The following is a 19,099-nucleotide window of genomic DNA, read 5'->3' on the forward strand; positions in this document are numbered from 1 at the left end:
TATAAGGGATACTGTGAAATACAGTTGTATGATTTTTTTTATTTAAAATTTTAACCTCTACAGCACACTTCCATTGTGCTTGAGGAGCAGTTAGAAATTAACACACATCTTTATCATCCTAGTGATTAAAATAAATTGTAAATATTTGCACTAAGACTTTTTAAAAATACAGCTGAAGGGGTTTTAACTTCGATAATTATTTTGCCAGTGCATTCAATAAGATGATGAAACTGATTTTGTTTGATTTGGTAATTTATATTTTCTAGTATTTTCTTGTAATTCCAGAGTAGAATTACTGTGTGACTTATGCTCTGAATGCACTCTCATGTAGTGCTGAGGGACATGGTTTAGGGGTAACTTGGCAGGGCTAGGTTAACGGTTGGACTTGATGATCTTAAACGTCTCTTCCAACCATAATGATTCTATGATTCCCTGATTCTATGAATCTAAAAAGACATTTGCATGTTGCTAACTTAAGGCAAAATGGCATTCCACCTAAATTCTGTGGGACTATTCACATGCTTAAAATCTTTGGGGGACTGGAGTTTAATGGATGAGATTTATTTCACCTTACTGTAGACATCTAATAGTCCTTCACCTACAAATTTGCTGAATCCGGGGACTCACCTTGGAGTCAATGGAGAGAACTAAGCATCTCCAGAGAAAGACTTAGCTCACCTATCTCACGCACTTGCTGATGATGAAATAAAATAGTTCCTGAGTTTAGCATGGGTCATTTATAGAATCATCGAATAATTGAGGCTGGAAGGGATCCTGGAATTCACCTAGTCCTGCTCCCTACTCGGAGCATGTCTAATGAGATCATATTGCTCAGGGCCATCTCTTGCCAGTTCCTGAACACTTCCCAGGATGGAGGTTCCACAACTTCTCTGGGCAACCTGTGCCAGTATTTGATCACGTTTGTGAGGAAAACAAAACAAGAATCTAATGTTGAATTGAAATTTGCCATGTTCCAGCTTGTGACTGCTGCCTGTCACCTGTGTATTTAGGCAACAGGACTTTCTATGCTTGAATAGGGTGAAATGCATCTCACCTGAATTGCCAGTAACTGATAATTGTGCTGGAATTATAAAGCACATATTAATAAGTTTACATACATTCCACTTTCCAGCCCACCATAGTGACCAGTCCTACTACATGTTCTGCACTCAAGAGAGGTCAGTAGCCCACTGATTCTGCATATAGCGTTCAGTCATTCAGGCTGCGCCTGTTTTCCAGCAAGACTCCTCCACCTCTTTCTTCCATACAAATAAAGCGTGCTGAGACTGTAATTACTTGGATTTTTCTATGTGCAGCAAAGCCAAATACCTCACACCTGCATCCTGCTCCCTCTTCTCTTTCAGCTGGCCATATTACCCTTGTTCTTTCTGCTCAAGAATGCCAGTGTAACTATTTGTGTGACTTTATGGGGAACAGGATAAGAGTTCTCATTAATGCTAAAACTGCCCCCTCTCCCACTATCCTTCTGCACGAGTTATTACAAATCTAATGGAATACAGCCGGGAGCTGCTTCTACTACCACATCAGTTAAGAAAATATCTGTAGAAGCAGATGTGCTTTGTTATCTTTGGCATTCCAAGTTCAATACAAAATTAAACAGATTTACAAACTGAAAGCAAAATGTTGACAAAAAAACATAGATGAAATTCAATCCAAGTTTACGTTTAATACTTTGATATCTTTTTAGCAGCATAGTTTCTGTTAATAGTCCTGCTATATAAGCAAATTTGAACATATTTTTAATGTATGAGGATATATTTCATTGGCAGTACAGAACGTTATTTTTTAACACAGAATTTAAAGGGATTCAGTAATTTAGATAATTCTTTTGGGGAAATTTCCATTCAGGTCCATCCATACTCCACAAAACTTCAGGCTAAATAGGAACTCTAGCAAGAGGACCATATAGTAATATAAACAAGCCACTAAAAAAAAAGGCAATAAAAACTGAAGTCAGACATCAGAAAATCATACAAACAGGAAGGAAAACTGACATAGGACGTGGGAAGATGCAAAGCTGATCAAATCTGTCTGTATCAGCATGGTAGTAAACTTCAATTAAAACAGCTGCTGTCTGACAAACATCTAGATTTTTATTACGGAAATACAATAAAACATTGAGATAAGTCTATCGGGAAGATGGTTTCACATGCTACAGATACTGAAAATCTCAAAATATCTTTTGCTGAGATTCTTACCTCCCAATAAAGTAAAAATTCATCTTTCCCTATTTCAGCTGACACTTATATAGTACATTTTCTCTTAGAAAAGTCTTTGGATCTAACACCTCTCTAGTAGCTAACTGCTCTGTATGGCAAAATTCCCACTGGCCTTTTCATGCTTTATTAATATTAATTAATATTAATTGTTGGAAAATGTCAATGTCAGAAAGAGAACTTAAGTCTACCAATGCCCATCTGTTATTCTGACTACAATTCTCCCAGTGTTTATTGTACTAAGAGAAATAAATGCAGTACACAAAACCCCAAAGAGACCAGGAATCCAGGTTCATTCATCATTTCACCATGAGAGAGAGATAGAAAGAGGCTGAATGTAGAAAACAGTGCCTCGTGCTCCTTAGTGGAAACACTTGCAGGAAGCAAAATTACAGATTGGGAGACAAGTCTGAGAATAAGAAATGAGAGGGTAATTTGGCCCAAATGTCTAGAATTTTGGAAAAGCAAATATTTTTTCTGGTTCTAGTTGGAATAGTCAGTACAGTAACAGCAGGAGTAGATGAGATGGTAATTTCCTCTAACTTTGTTTTAAAATGGGCTTGCAGCCTCAGAGAAAAAAAAAAAAGCCAAGATGTCATCTTACTTTGTAGTGATGAGATGACTTCATAGCATCCTGAGACCTCTCAAACTTACAATTTGATATAAATGGAAAGCTCATCCTTGTCAGCTAAAAGAAATAGGTGCTTAGTTGTGCCTCTTTATTTTTTTCTTTTCTGCAGTTTGAGAAAATGGAGAAAGGCATGGTATTTAAGCCTCTATAGTTTATTTTCTCCTAAATTCCAATGCTGCCTTTGTGCTTGCATTGATTGTTTCACTCAAAAAAAAAAAAAAAGCCTCAGCATTCATTTTAAGCTTTTATTTTTAGTTTGGATTTACGTGTAGCCTTATATACAGAATGTTTTTCAGACTACAGCGTGATACATGTAACAATATATTATGGGATTTGGAGAGGGAAATTATTGTAACTGAAGGCAAGAAATAATCATAGTAGAGATGAGTAAGGTTGAGAGCAAAATCACTGTATTACTAGCACAGGCTGTGCCTGGCTGGCATCTGTAAAGTTTGAAAAACCCTGTCTCTTTCTTTTCGTGTTTCATTTAATTCACTGAACTGTCTGACTACCTCCCACGCATCAGAAGCCTTGAACGAGACAGAGCTCCTGGGATGGATGCCCTGGTGTCAGTCTGCAGGGGCAAGGGAACAGCTCTGCAGGAAAGGGCTTGGGGATCCTGACGGACACCACATTGGGCATGAGTCAGCGGTGCGCTCCTTGAGAGATGAAGGGTAGCCACACATGGGGCTGCTGTTGTAATAGCGTAGTCAGCAGGTCAAGGAAAGTGATTATTCTCCTCTATTTTGCATTCCTGAGGCCACCTCTGAAATACCTGCATCTAAAATACTGTGTCCGGTTTTGGTCTTCCTGTGGAAAAGAGATTTGTATTTTAAACCAGTTAGTGAGGAGGCTGGGCTAGAGGACTTGCAGGATTCCTCACACCCTGTTGGATTCTGTGCAAATATCCTGTCAGGGAAGTGTTCAGATTTCTAAATGCATTTGTTACCTGTCTTATATAAGACAGCACCATGTTTCAAATTATAAAAGATTGGTTAATTTTTTAGTAAAATTTGTTATTTTTTAAACCTTGATTGCCTGTGTTGGTTGCGTTAGTTGTTAGGAGTTCCCTTCTGGGATCTTTCATCAGCCACTTGCGTAAGTCTGTGCTGTTTGGATGAGGCATTCACATTGCATGCCTTTATGCGTCTACTGAAGCTGAGTTAGTATCTAGGCACCTTGTGGACTCAGTGGAGAGCATGTCCTGTTTCTTGGCTCCGTTAAATGCTCTGGATTGTCCTCTCTGTCTGTCTAAGGATTCTAGCATCTTAGATAGATACAAATCCAAATATCAAAGCTAAGTTAGGCATTGTGAATGGCTTCTCTTCATGACACCAAATTAAGTCTGTTTCCATGCTCCACTGTGTATCAATGCACAGGGGATGACAGATCTTCCTCGTCAGTGGGATGTGGAAGAGGTCATCCCATTACAGCACTGTTGGGATCTTTGTCAGGTAAAAGGGGCAGTATGCTTGAGAGGTGATTATTTCACTCAGTTTACTTGAAGACAATAAAGGATTTGTTTTGACCTTTTCTTTCTTTCTGAAGAGGTGAAACAGATTTACTGAAATGAAAGTGACACAGAATTGTGCCATTGCCACGAGGTTTTTGTACTTACCATGATAATTCAATCATGAAAGGAAAACAAGGGAATCAGCCGATGTATATTTAAGTCTTCAGACCAAGAATGTTATTTTTGCAAACAGCAAGTATACTGCTTTATGACTCTTTTAACAGTGAAGTATATCAGTTAATGTATATATATTAGGATACTTTGTCTTGCTAACATTGTGTGTGATGTATATTTTATATGACCTTCTTTAGCAAGTATATAGAGTTCAGTATTCATGTTCATCATCAAACGCTCTACAAATGACAAACGTTAAGTTAATGATTTTTTCTGTAAGTCATGAATGGATAACTGCCTGTTAACCTCTATGCGTCATTTTGAATGCTCATGTTGACATATATCATAAATTAAGCAGTAGAAGACTTCACCTTAGATCAGAGAATCACCTGGAAAACCTAGCAACTTCATAAAGCGGTATCCTTGATTCAGTAGTTTGCTTTCTTCTAGGTTAGAACCAAAAAGAAAGCAATATAGCATACGAGTATAAATGTCTAATTTGTAAATGTAGGAGGTAGCAGTGATATTCTCCAAATTATACACAAAACCAACATATATACAATTATTCAGATAATTATATTTGTCTTTCACGTTAATATATGACTAAAATCTAATTCTCATGACACTTACAGGCACTTAAATAGTCTGTGTAGCTTTCTGAAGTTTTGTTGCTGAAACTATTGTATGTCACCTTTCAAATTTAGACCAGTGTACTTTTATGCCACTACTTAATGAACTCTTGTTCCTATTGAAAAATCTCACAGTTAAAAAACCATATCCCACCAGCATCCAAATGTGGGGGATTTCAGAGGTACATAAACAGTGCCTAACTTACTGCAGATAGTAAGGAAAGCATTGGCATTTGAGGAATAAATTTGCGATAAACATGTAAAAGATGCCTAAAAAAAATAATAAAATGCAATTGCACATTAGCATGTCTCGATGCTGTTTTGATAAAGGGCCCTACATTCAAAAATTATTTAAACAACCTTCTAAGTACATTTTTCAAATTCCTAAGTCATAAAAGAGCTTAAAAGAAACATTGCTTAGAATGTTATGTAGAAAAGTACAGGAATCCAAGAAATTAAAGCTAGGGAAGGCAGTTCTTTGCAACTTAATACATTTTTAGTAAATAAAACCAAAATGCAATAAAGAAAATAGTAATTTTGTTTTAAAAAAAAATTTATGTTTGTTTAAAAAGGTGTAACGCGTACTTCCTGAATACGCTACCTTAAGTACAGTAATTATGAATATGAATTCCCTACTCAAGGGAAGTAAATGATCAGCACTATATATATATATATACTGGTACAGAGAAAGTACTTGTTGTATGTGTTGCTCCTGGTACTGCCCATTATTATCCTTCTTTTTGTTGCCTTTCTTTTGATTTGTAAAGTTAAGACTCAAAACTTGTCAAAAGGTATAAAAATCACTTGAACACTGAGAAATATTGGGCAGTTTCAGAAAATTGACGTATCTTCCTTTACGGATATATTTCTTCTTACTGCAGATCTAATGCATTTGAAGTGCTGGCACTCGATGGAGTTAGTACTGGGATACTTCAGTTTTATACAGCCCAGGAGAGTGCTGACTGGCTGAGAGCAATATCAACTAACATCAGTGATTTGACACTTCAAAATGTATGTTACTTTCTGCATATTTTCTTGTCTGTGCTATTGTAAAATTATTTCTAATTTTCCAAGGGTAGAAAATAATTCACGTTTAAGATACAATATATAAAATGCATGTGTATGGGGAGGAAAAGGAAAGAGCAGGGAGAGGTTGTCTTGTCAATCAAAAGTATCAAGAAGTTTTCAAGAGGTGCAGTGTTACTATAGAACAGAATGTAGGAGAAAATCAGATTGCATTTATTATTTTAAAGACTTTTTAAGGCAAAGTAGTTATCCTTTCTGATCATTTCACAGAGCTCTAGGTATGCCAAATATTTCATTTTTGATTTTTTATAATTAAAATGTGCTTGAAATTAGTATTTGTTGAAGAGGCATGTGAAAATTCTGTAGCTAGTGTAGTGTAACTTATAGAGGCTTATTGGGAGACAGTATTTTTACCTCTCTAAATTGTCTAGGAGTTGATTTATTTAAGGTCATATTATTCCATCTTTCTCCCTAGAAGTAAAAAGGTGCCTATGCTGTTTTAAGTTATTCCTGTAAATTCATAAGTAGCATTTGCTATTGCAACCAGAAGTATTAAATAATCCCTGGGGACATGGAAGATTATTATTTGGACAGCACATTATTATTCCAAGAAAGAACAACTGAAAACTATTGAAGATTCTGGAATGAATCATAAAGTTAAATAGGGAACTCAATAATGTCCAATATTGAAAATATATTTGAGCCTTTTTGAAATGGTAGAAATCGATGATGAAAACATGAGAGCACAGCTGTCCCTGGAGGGTTGCCTGTGCAGATTTTTAATCTTTTTTTTTTTTTTTTCAGATGTGTTCAGACTGTAACTTTTTTTATAAATTATGATTTCGTAGCATGTCTTTAATTTGTACTTTGTACTCTAGGTTAATTGTTGCTTAGTTCTTCCGATTATATTATGTAGAATTTTTATTGGATTTCAGCATAAACCTTTGGTCAAAACAGATTATAAATTGAATTTATTTTCTGGTTTTCAAAAGTTACTTGGAATCATATTTGATCACGATAGTTCATTTATTGCATTAATTCTTTTAAAATATTCTTTGCTTAAGCAAAGCCTTTGACAAAATCAAACATTTTTGCTTATGATGCATTCTTTATAAATATTCTCTATTCTCTTTTTAGTGATTTACATCATTTACAGGGTATTACTATTTGATGATGCTAAGAAAGCAATGTAAATTATTCATGAAATTTCATAATTCCTTCTGTGTGAATAGCAAAAAGAAGTGTATGATAATATTTTTAGAGCAATTCCAGTTCATAGTTATTAAGCTCAATTCTTTTGCTTTCTAAAGAAATCCACTGAATAAAAACCATTCCAAGGATATAGGTGAATAAGACAATAAAAAGTGGCTATAAAAGCAAGCAGGTTTTATTAGTTGTAGGGTTCTAGTATATTTTTTTCAAATGCACTGTGTGCAGTAGCACGTGTCCTGACACAGTATCTTCACTGTGTTGTGACCTGTCTGCAGCAATATTTTATTATATGCTGAGTATTTGTATTGGTCTTCTCCGTTATATGTCACAATAATGAATTCAGTAAACAAAGTAGTCCCTGGTGTTCTTATAAGTGGCTGTTCTGGGGAGGGGTCTGGGAAACCACAGCCATGATAAATTCACATGTTTTGTGTTCTTGGTGAGATAGTGTATACACTCTATACAGATCAGATGAGAGGCGAGTGAACTTTTTGCTTGGATTTAGTGCTTCACAGGTTTTGTCAGGTGTGCAGTCTGTGGTACACCTGGAAAGGGCTGGCCAGAGCATTGTTTTCATTACTGATCATCAGAACAGGAGATGTAATAGTCAGTGAGAATCCCTTTTATTGCAAACCATTTTTTAAGACCAGGACTGTGAGGCTGGACTGCAACTAAAGTGTATGGCAGAAGAAGGCTGGAGCGCGCTCCCTGCCTCTGGGCAGCCAGAGGACACAGATAGTTTGACATCCACAGTGCGTAGGGCAAGGCCTTTGGATTAAGCTTCTTGAAAATCCATTTTGAATGCTTTTTATTACCTTAATACTATGATCTCACAAAATGTTTATTTTCTTATCATACTTCTGAAATTGGTGTTAGCGAATGGACCTGTAATTCCTCAGAGCTTTTTCCTGTTTCTGCACTTCTCCACTTGTGTAAAGTGTCTCCTTCATTCTCCAGGAGTAGCTGAAGATAATCGCTACAGGTTCAGAGATTATTTCAGATAATCCCTTATCTGCTTCAGGGTTAACTTCTTCAGTCCTTGCTGACTCTATGTTCAATTGCTTGTCCAAATATTTAAACTATTCATTTCCTATTTTGTCCTATACCATCATTTCTCTACATAAATTAATTGCTAGATGCGTGGTCACAATGGACCTTCTTGCTGATACTGTTGGCATAAACAATGTCAGCATTCTTACCTGACCTATTACTAAGTATTTAAGCAATATGTTCTATTGTTCACTTTTTATTTCTACGCATTTTTAGGTTTTCATTGTGCTGATACTTGTTTCTTGACTTTAGCAACTTTTTCTGCACCTTAGTCATTCTTACTTCATCTGTGCCTATTTGTGCTACTCCTTTGTACATCCTTTGTCATACACGTTTGCAGAAGATTTTGAATCATTTCTTTTAGAATTGTTGTTCTTAAAGAGCTCCTGATACAGATTGTTTTCTTACAGTGCACCCTATCTTTCCTGTATCACTTTACCCTAATATACTTTATTTTGCTACTTTACCTAATGCAGTCTTGTTTAGCAGTTGACAACTCTTTCTGATGCCAGAAGACAGTCCTAATGTAGGCAGTACAAAAATAGCTTTGCCACAATGTGACACTTCTGCTAATGTCACACTACTTTTTTGAAGTGCGGAAACATCTAACTTCTATGCAAAGGCAAGCTCTCTGGGGATCGAGTATAAAGGAGGAGTCATCTTTCAATAGTGAAGATGTGAGAAGTCATCACTGCATAAGGATGCTACCCCTGGATGTAGCACATCTAGAAGTGTTACTTGGTAGATAAGAAATAATGATTCTGGTACTAGCCTGAAGAGAGTTAGTTCTTAGAAGACAGAGGAGCACGGGGAATACTGTAACATGGAGAAAGATGTAAGGGAATCTTTTCAGCCCTTCTTACACATACATGCCTTGTATGCTTAGCTCAGAAAATCTCCTAGTAACTGTCAGCTTCACAAGCAGTATGGATTACATTTTTTTCTAAGGACCCTTATCCCAAATTGTTTATCACTTTGTTCATATTCTTGTTTTTCATACACTTTTCTACCAGCATGAAACTTCCCTATTGTCGTCTTTTGTAATTCAATCACCAATCTTGTCAATGTTCTCAAAATTCTTCACATTTACCTTTCACAGAAGAAAATAGAGATGAATCAGCATCTCACATTTATTTCTTTGCTTGTACACCTCTTTTCTCACAGAAGGAGGTACAGTTGAAGAAACTGAGTGGAGAGAGGGAACAGAAACTGGCAGCAAAGCTGCCGTGATGAAAGAAGCAGCACAGGAAACAACTTGATCTGCATGAGCTTCTCACTGCTCCTGATCTTAATTTGTTCAGCTACAGCGTTCTTTGTAGGCTGAGGTGGGAATGCTGTGCTGGAGATGGTTTTCTTAGGAGAGAGTCCTTTGGAATAGTTTATATTTCTCTCTCTGTTTTCCACCATTCAGATAGCCAGCTATGAAACATGTGCAGATTTTCTCATGGATTTTAATTATTTTCTTTGAAGCATAACACTGAACATTAATGTAGTCATGATCAGTACAAGCACCTAAAGGTAATGCTGCCAGTTCATTTACATTATAGAGACTTGTTTCTTATATTTATAACTTTCTCAAGGTTTTAATTTTTCCCCCCGTGATATTCTAATGGTGTTATTTAAAAAAAAAATTTAGAAATAAATAGTAGTTCATAAGCAGGTAAATGAACAAGTTAAGGTGACGTTGTTCCACTTTAAACATGATTTATGATTTTTATAAATCATTCCAGCAGCTTCATTGGAGGATGGTAGAAACTTAAAATTTGGCTTCAAAACAGGGTTATTAATCTGGATCATATTTTTGCCTTTGGCAGCTTTTTTAATTGTATATGTCATATATGTACGCTTTTAAGTACAAGGATATGTAAGTGATACTCTGTATTGCAGTGAAGTTAAACTTCTGTTTGAATAGGGAGAAATTTATGGAATATGAGCTTTGAACATGCATGTAAAAAAAGAGGATTGAGGAGGTCTGTCTTTACACAGCAGAATGTGGGGTACGTGTAGATGGAAACAGAATCCTTGTGTGTAGGAAGCAGTAGACAAATTTGACTGCCTCGATTATATAAACAATTCTATTCCTGGCGTGAAAACACATGATAGTATTTCTTTTTTGCTGCTTTTTTTGGTTTGTAAACTCAAAAATTTCCATTTGAAAGTACCACAATTCAAACCACGGAGGTTGTAATGGGAAGTCAGTACGGGTAAGAATCACATCACCTACATTTAGCCAAGCAACAAGCAATCGCATAGGATCCTCTTATAGCCAGGGAAAAAAAAAGAAAAAAGGTGCATGTCAAGATCATTCTCTCTCTCTGCTGTCTGGAAAGAGAATATGCGTATATTAAATGTATAACTCTTTTTTTTGGCTTTCCAAAGTTAAGTGAGATAAAACCCAGCCTGGGAGGTATTTAGAGTCAGGTATACAGTTCTGAATCATTTCATCCCCATTCTATTCCTGTCCCATATGTATTCATTTAGAACAGAGTATAGGAATTACAATTGCTTAATAGTTCGTTTTGCAAGCTGCCTGCGGTGTTCACAGATCCAGGTTTTTGGTTTCAGTTCCCCTGCTGTCTCCAGCTCCCATTACTGTACTGCAGTGCTGAAAGCTCATGCGCTGCCAGCAAGGAGTAGCGTATCCGGTTTGTATTCCTGTCTCTCTGCACCAGCTGTGGAGGCACGTAGAGAACATGGGGTGCCAGGTGAAGTGGAGAGTGCATACTTTTCTCTCCTCAACACCATGGCATAGGGACATAATGTGATGCAGAAGGAGATCTTTCCTCTCCCCACAGTTACGTCAGGGCTGCAGCCATCCCTGCTTTGAATAGGGAATGAGCTAAGGCTGTGCAGTGGATAGCTGTGGAGTCCAAGGCATTCTTCCTTATTTCACTTACCAATGGGAAGCTGGACTGGTTATGAGGAATGCTCTTCACAGTACTCTGCCCTCATTCTGCAGAAAACTGTATGGCCAGTCTCACACACATTTTTCCAGGCACATCTGAACACAATAAAATAAAAAGTAGGATAACAAAATTTCTTCCTGTCATATAGGGAGCTTAAATAGTTTGAATGAACCAAAAAGGAGGGTGAAAGGAGACAGGATCTGATAGCCCTGTTTATTTGCAATGTTTTATGCTACAGTGACCTTATTACTCAGCACGTCATTGGCCACCTGCAAGGAAATAATATTTTCTGTGTGTATAAGATGGCTTCTGTATAGTTACTTTGTGTATGTATTTGTTCCTGAAGGTTGGAGCAGGATGTGACAGCATTCCTCCTGACATTAAAGTATTCCAGGTGCCTTTTCATTATGTCCTGCACAGCTGCTCAGGATTAAGCCTATTACCTAATCAGAATGGTGAGGTCTGCTTCCTTCTGCAACACTGGGCATGTCAACAACTTGGTTTATCCAAGTTACAGAGGTTGGGTTCCTGAGTTCCCTCTGGTTTGTTACTGTTGGGGCCCCGAGAGCACCAAGAAGCTCTGCCACCTCTTCCCCTTCCCAGGGTGCTCCAGGCCGCCTCTGGCATGGTGCAGCCATGCGGCCTGGGGTCAGGCTGCGGTAGGCAGAGCTGTGTGCAAAAGTTGTGAGGAACCTTGCTTGGGGCCCCCCACTCTGCTTAGCCGCTGCATCTCAGCTCCATCCTCATCATTGGTCCTCATCTGTGCTGTGGTGCAGGTGTCAGCGCCTGCAGGCTGTGACCTGCCTCTATTGTGGTAGTCCCTGTTTTGGCTCTGGGGTGGCAGGGAGGTGGTGGGGAGCATGGCAGTGCCCCTCAAAGGGGCTGGCAGGCTCTTATGGCACTCTGCCCAAGGTGATCAGAGGCCTCGCAGGTGCCCCAGGCTCACAGCAGGTCTGGCCACCTCATCTGCACAGCCTCCATCACTCCCAGCTGTCTGACCCACCAGCACACCTGCACCGTTTGACCACACGATTCAATTCAAATGGGGTGCAAAAGTGAGCACATGGGGGAGAAGGAGCCCTGACGGCCCATGGTGGGTTAGGATTGACTGGTCAGTTCCCACAGCCCTGAGCCTTGGTATCACCCTCTGTCTGTACAGTGAAGGCTCCTGCTGTCTTCCTGTACTCCTCCACACTACATTTTGTCCTAGGGTCATTTTGTTTATGGTCATAGATAATTCACTCTGTGAAGTATAATGATTTGTTATTGCTGTCTATCAGCTACAAGTGTGTGTGTGTATACACTTTATATTCTTTATATATATATATACCTGTAGCTTTTATATACATATATATCATTACATCCCACAGTTGTACTTTGCTAAAACCAAGTAGGCGATGTTATCATGGTCACTAGATGTTTATGTTATGGCTAAACAAGCTGTAGTACAGCTCTAGATAGTCCAAGACAAGTCCAGAAAAACCATGACACATTCTGAGGCTTGTGTCATTAGCATGACACAAAGCCTGTTAGCCTCTTGCAGGTGTACTGGGTCTGGCTGGGATGAATGTAACTCTTTAGAGCGGCCATATGGTGCTGTGTTTTGTATTTGTGGTTAAAACAGTGTTAATAACACACCATTGCTTTAGCTGTTGCTGAACAGTGCTTGCACAGCATCAAGGCTTTGACTTTTTCTCACTCTGATACCCCTCTGCCCCCAGTGAGGAATAGGCAAGTAATTGGGAAGGAACCCAGCTGAGACAGATGACATTAGTGATGCCATCCAGAGAGACCTTGACAGGCTTGAGAGGTGGGCCTGTGTGAATCTCGTGAAGTTCAACAGGGCCAAGTGCAAGGTCCTGCACGTTGGTCAGGGCAATCCCATGCGCAAATACAGGCTGGGTGGAGAAATTCAGCAGCCCTGCTGAAAATGACTTGGGGGTGTTGGTTGATGAGCTGGCAATGTGTGCTTGCAGCCCAGAAAGCCAACTGTATCCTGGTCTGCATCAAAAGCAGCATGGCCAGCAGGTCAAGGGAGGTGATTCTGCCTCTCTGCTCTGCTCCTGTGAGACCCCACCTGGAGTACTGCGTCCAGCTCTGAAGCCCTCAGCACAGGAAAGACATGGACCTGTTGGAGCAAGTCCATAGCAGGGCCACAAAAATTATCAGAGGGCTGGAGCACCTCTCCTGCAAGGACAGGCTATGAAAGTTGGGGTTGTTCAGCCTGGAGAAGAGAAGGCTCCAGGGTGGCTTTATAGTGGCCTTTCAGTACTTAAAGGGGACTAACAGGAAAGATGGGGAGGGACCCTTTATGAGGGACTGTAGTGATAGGACAAGGGGTAACAGTTTTAAACTGGAAGAGGGTAGATTTAGATCAGATATTAGGAAGAAATTCTTTACTGTGAGTGTGGTGAGGCACGGGCACAGGTTGCCCAGAGAGGTGGTAGATGCCCCATCCCTGGAAACATTCAAGGTCAGGTTGAACGGGGCTCTGAGCGACCTATCTAGTGGAAGATGTTCCTGCTCATTGCAGTGGGGTTGAACTTGATGACCTTTGTGCGTCCTTTCCAACCCAAACCATCTGTGATTCTGTGATTCTGTAATTCTGTGATTCTGTGATAAAGTTGATCTTGGCAATAGAAGTGACATAGCAGATAAGGTGGAATTTTGTCTTCCAAGGTGGTTGGTACTTGGAGACTGGTTGGGCATCAGTCTGCTTGTGGGATGCAGTGAGTGATTGCCTTTATATTACTTGTTTTTTTCTTATTTCCTTCACTTTTTAAGCTCTCTTTGTCTTGACCTCTGAGTTCTCTTGCTTTTGCTCTTCCTATTCTCTCCCCTTCCTGCTGGGAGGGCGAAGGGAGTGAGCAGCTGTGTAGATGTTCAGCTCCTGGCCACAGTCAACTCACCACAACAGGCAATGGCATCACCGTTTTTACTGAGCTACATGGCTGCAGACGTGCTCTGCTTCCAAAGATTATCCACAGATTTGATCATACAAATCTAGTATTGCCAGGATACAAGTGATAGCCCTGGATTTCTTCTGCTCTTTTCCTCTGGCATTTGTAGTTTTTCCTGTGCATAGCTGTAGCTTTTGGTCTTCTATCACAAGTTTTCCATTTGTTATAAAACAGGCTTTTTGATGACAAGATGCTTTGGAAGTACTCATCAACTGTAGGACAGTTTGCAACTTCTATCCTTGTATATAGGGCAGTCTGTCTTTCCAGTCATTTACTCTGTTTCTGTCTAAATTCCATATCGTTACTGCACTTACTAATGTTGCATGGTAAAGTGTTTCACTTTAGAGAAGGGAATATCTGTCAGGGTTTGTCCACCACTCATCTGTGCAAACTATGACTGCCAAAGAAAAGCCAAAATCAACAAAACTTTTCATTATATGAACAGAGAAGAAAAAAAAAGATATGTAACTTTATCTTGAAGAGTAAACTAAAAGGAAAGCCTAAACAACATTCTCTTAATCCTTAAATATGTCTGACACTCTATGGCCTTCATTTCACGAGTACTTAATCCCATGCCTCATTTATAGATCTGTTTAAGCAATTGCTTAACTGAGACATAAGTGAGGTGTATATGTATGTACAGTATAATATTTTCACTCAGGGTGGCAAAGTTAAATTCATGCATGCAAATTTTTATGAAGGATTTAATGAAAACTCTGATAAAAGACTTTCTGGCCTTTGAGTCCTTGGTTTTGTAAATTTAGTGTAATAGTAAAAACCTAGTATTTATGCACTGAACGATTTAATTTCTTATAATTTGGAAGTATTAATAGAGTATTCAATAACTAAGTCAATGCTAATTGCATCACAGAAACTCTTCAGCATATTAATAACCCTGTGTATTCTTTCATCTGTCTTTCATAGATGAAAATGGCAAATAAATGCTGTTCTCCCTCAGACCAGGTAAGACTTCCATTATATTATCCAATTTTTTACATTCTTGTCATTAAGTTGCAAAATTTGTAGAGCTTACATACTCACATTTAGTCAGTTTTAAAATTCTAAACCCAAGTTTTCTATGGTTTAAAATTATGAAATTACTGACTTAATACTGCAGATTCTTACGAATCCACAGTAATGAGTAGAATCCTCCACTGTAGACCTAAAAAGTGGATTGGATGGAGCCATGAAATAAATGAGAAGGGGACAGTGGAACTCACAGCCAGGTCTTGGAAAGCACAGTACATGTTTGCATGCAATATTGCACCAGTGAGTCTGACAAGTTAACTCTGTATTTACATCACATATGGTGCACAGATAGCCAAGGAATGTATTACAAATCCAAACTGTTTTGTGTGTGTGATGCTGTGCAGACTATGTTTGCTATGACTGTTTGGGACTTTTGGAGCTCAAGAGCCTGAGATATTTCTTCTGCTCCAACTAGACAAATGTCCTAAAGATCCAGAAGAATTTACTGCATTGGAAAGTGTTCTTACTTCTTGTAGTATTGCGAAGAGTTTTTTCATTTACTTTGTAAAATATAATAGCAGCATTTTCCAGGCTAATTCTGTAATTCTGGGAAGTACTTTGAAGCTTGTATTATAGAACTAATGAGTTTCATTTACGTGTGCTTTCATTTCATCAATCTGGCATTGAATCATTACTCAGGAACAAAGAGCCCAGTCCCTGCTGTTTCCAAAAATGCTGGGTTTGTAGATTATAAAAGTGAAAATTAGACAAGGTGTCGTATATACTGTTTTACTGCAGAAATTTATTATGGAATATTATTACAGAAGTCTGAGTCAAAAAAATCTTCATATAGGGATTAAATAAATATTTATTAGTTTGACAACTTGTGTATTCTTTCATATATCACCATTTCATCATCTTATTTGTAAAATCTGCTTGGACATTTATAGACTCTACTAAAAGTTATTAAAAATACTTAACCATTGACATTTTCTTACACAGGAAACTTTTTTCTTATATTTGGGCCAGTACTTTGGAGGAAAAAAAAAAAAACAAACCTCAAAAGCCACTATTGACTTCTATGTGTAATAGATAATCAAGTTACCCCCAAAGCCAAAACAAATACCTATTCTGTGTAAGAAGGAGGCATTTAAATACTCTCTCTGCCATGGCTTTTAATTATTAATGAAACTGATATGAAAAACAGGTGACTATAAATGCCATGGGAAAAGGTATTGAATTTGGGTATCTTTTGTGGGATGAACTCTCTACTACAAGTACTTTTATAAGTATTCAAAGTTTATTCATATCAGTTTGGGCATACATAATGGGTTTAGTTGAAAAAAGGAAGACATATTCTTCCTCAATTTTTACAAAGTATTGGGGACAGTCATACAACCTATCACTAAATATGTAATTTTATTTACTAAATAAATGGACTAGTCTCCATAAATTGCATAGACAGTCAGTGCAGCAAATTATTCTGTTACAGAGAGTTGTTCAAATGTGGGACTTGATATTCATGCTTTAAATCATCCTTCTTAGGAGCCCCTTTTTCTGTCTTGACTATACTGAGGTCCTAAGAAGAGTAGCCTCTTAGTGCATCAGCTAAAGCAGGTGCCTAAAGTTAGGCAGTACAAGTCTATCCCATTTTTCCCATTCCAAATATGAAAGAAGGGAAGATACAAATAGGACCCTAATTTCAGGATTTTAGAACGTAAGATGGGACTGACAGCAACAAACATTTGATTGTTCTCTGCAAAAAAAGTGAGAAAAAATTAAGTTTATTATGAATTTGGGCAGATCAAGTAAATAAAACTAGCCAATATAAAAATATTAAAGGAGCAAATGTTAAAAATTCAGACTTTAACATGTCCTGAGAAAATCTGCTTTAAAAGCAACCAAAATGTGAATCTCTCATATATATATATATATATATATATATATATCACAAAGGAATAAAATAAAACTTGTCCGTGATAACTGAAAGCAGAAGAGGAGTTGATCTGCCCTAGATTAATGGAGCCTGTTAATGTCAGTTACATAATGTTTGTACAAACCTGAATAGCTCTTAATGCAGTCGATTTAAAATCTAGAGAAAGGATAAGTTTAAGAGATTGAAGGTCACTTGAAGAGCTGCCTTGGAGTAAAATTGGTGATAGCTGCAAATTTGTCTTGACTTTTGAGTATAGACATTCCTGAAGAATTAAACAGGTCCTTAGAGTTTCATTATTGTGTCGCCTGCGGTGAGTTTTCTTCATTATCATTAGAGTTCAACCTAATCTTTCATAAAGGGACGAGGTTGGATCAGGAGAGTTTTCATTCAGATTCTGTTTTTCATAGGTCATTAACAAACTGGGATTCAGGGTCAGGAACGTAAACAGTGACTTTGCTAAATCTCGCTTTCTTCCTTGTCTTTCATGTTGCCCCTGACTGGTTTTACTGGAGACTGAATCTCCAGAACCTGATGCATCCCTGAGCACATAACTCAAGAAGATTGGAAAGTGAAAGGACTAAGATATTGGTTCCCAGGTCTAAACCAGCTGTATTTATGGATCTCTTTGCCAAAAGAAGTCAAAGAGTTTGGACTCGCCCTGTCTCTATGGTCCAAAGTTAGAGGTAGTAAGAAAGGTAGTAGTAGTTGTAATTATTATGAATATATTTGTGCTGTTAAAATAAGCAGTACAAGGTCATGAAGCTAATTCATGTGGTCTGGCTACCTCCACACTTTTAAATTCTCTTCTCCCACCAAAGCAGGGTTTCTCCATTTAAACTGCCTGTTGGAAATTATTCCCGCCAATGCTTAAATCCCAGACCGTCCTTGGGAATTGTTTGGAGAGTTCCGGTTGTCCCAGGGCATGTCATACTAGTTAGGCCATGTCAAGAACTACAAGGATTTAACAAATACGCAGGGATTACATGAATTTGAAAGGTATTAAATAAGTACCACTGCTGAAGCTCTGGCTCTTAAGTGTATATATAACTTGCGTAGATGACAAAGCACACAGCATCTACGCACTGGATACTTTTACAGCATGTTAGTGCTCCACAAGGAAAGAGGGGAATTGAGCCAGGTTGTGCATTATTTTATTGAGTGTGGAGCATGTTTACAGCCACCATTCTCCAGATATTGTAACTTTTGATTCTCCTTGATATAATTTACTGCAGCGCTCTAGGGACTTGAAAACACTTGATTCTGTGTTATCAGTAGGCAGTTAGATTTGGGACTCAGTTTTCAAGAAAGCACACGCTGCTGGATTGCTCTATATTTTTTATGAAACAGTAAATTTGGCAATTCTCTCTCTGCACAGAAAAACTACTTGCAAGGTTTTTGATTTTGTTTGCTGTGTGGCTTTTTTAGGGTTTTAAGACTAATACGATCATTTTCTGTTCTCCACTAAAACAACAGAGTTTCTTCTCAGTAGAAAGAGGAAAATATTGATCAGATATTAAATAAGACTATTTATATTTTTTCTTGTGATGCTGTAAAACAGATTTGCACTACTTCCAATGATTTATCTTCCCTTCTTTGTTTTGATTTTTGCAATGACCTCTTCATCGACCTCCAAAGGAAATCATACAGAAGGTGAAATCTGGAGGCAATGATTGTAAAAGCGTAGCATGTGATAGTAGCAGGAAGACCAGGACACAGATCAAGATGCAACCACCAAGGGATAGATAGGTAACATAAAATTACCCTCTAAGTGCATTAATAGCACGAAGACAAAGTTTGTCATCTGCTCAGCATATCAGACGTCAGCCTTCACTGAAAAGATCATCTGCAAAAGATGGTTGTTGCAAGTAATACTATCAAAAAACAATAAAATCTCAGATTACAATACAAGGGGAAGT

At 38.1% G+C, this 19,099-nt stretch overlaps 1 protein-coding gene across 1 annotated transcript in view; it reads left to right on the plus strand.

Annotated features, from left to right (window-relative positions):
* The window catches only part of SNTG2 (syntrophin gamma 2), a 276,316-nt gene that overhangs the window by 203,885 nt on the left and 53,332 nt on the right, over positions 1 to 19,099 (plus strand). Inside the window, exons 10-11 of the mRNA XM_054195752.1 lie at positions 6,006 to 6,135; positions 15,203 to 15,241. Coding sequence (XP_054051727.1) covers positions 6,006 to 6,135; positions 15,203 to 15,241 — 169 coding nt within the window. The remainder of the gene's footprint in view (positions 1 to 6,005; positions 6,136 to 15,202; positions 15,242 to 19,099) is intronic.

The sequence above is a fragment of the Rissa tridactyla genome, chromosome 3, assembly GCF_028500815.1.
Source record: "Rissa tridactyla isolate bRisTri1 chromosome 3, bRisTri1.patW.cur.20221130, whole genome shotgun sequence".
NCBI lineage: Eukaryota > Metazoa > Chordata > Aves > Charadriiformes > Laridae > Rissa > Rissa tridactyla.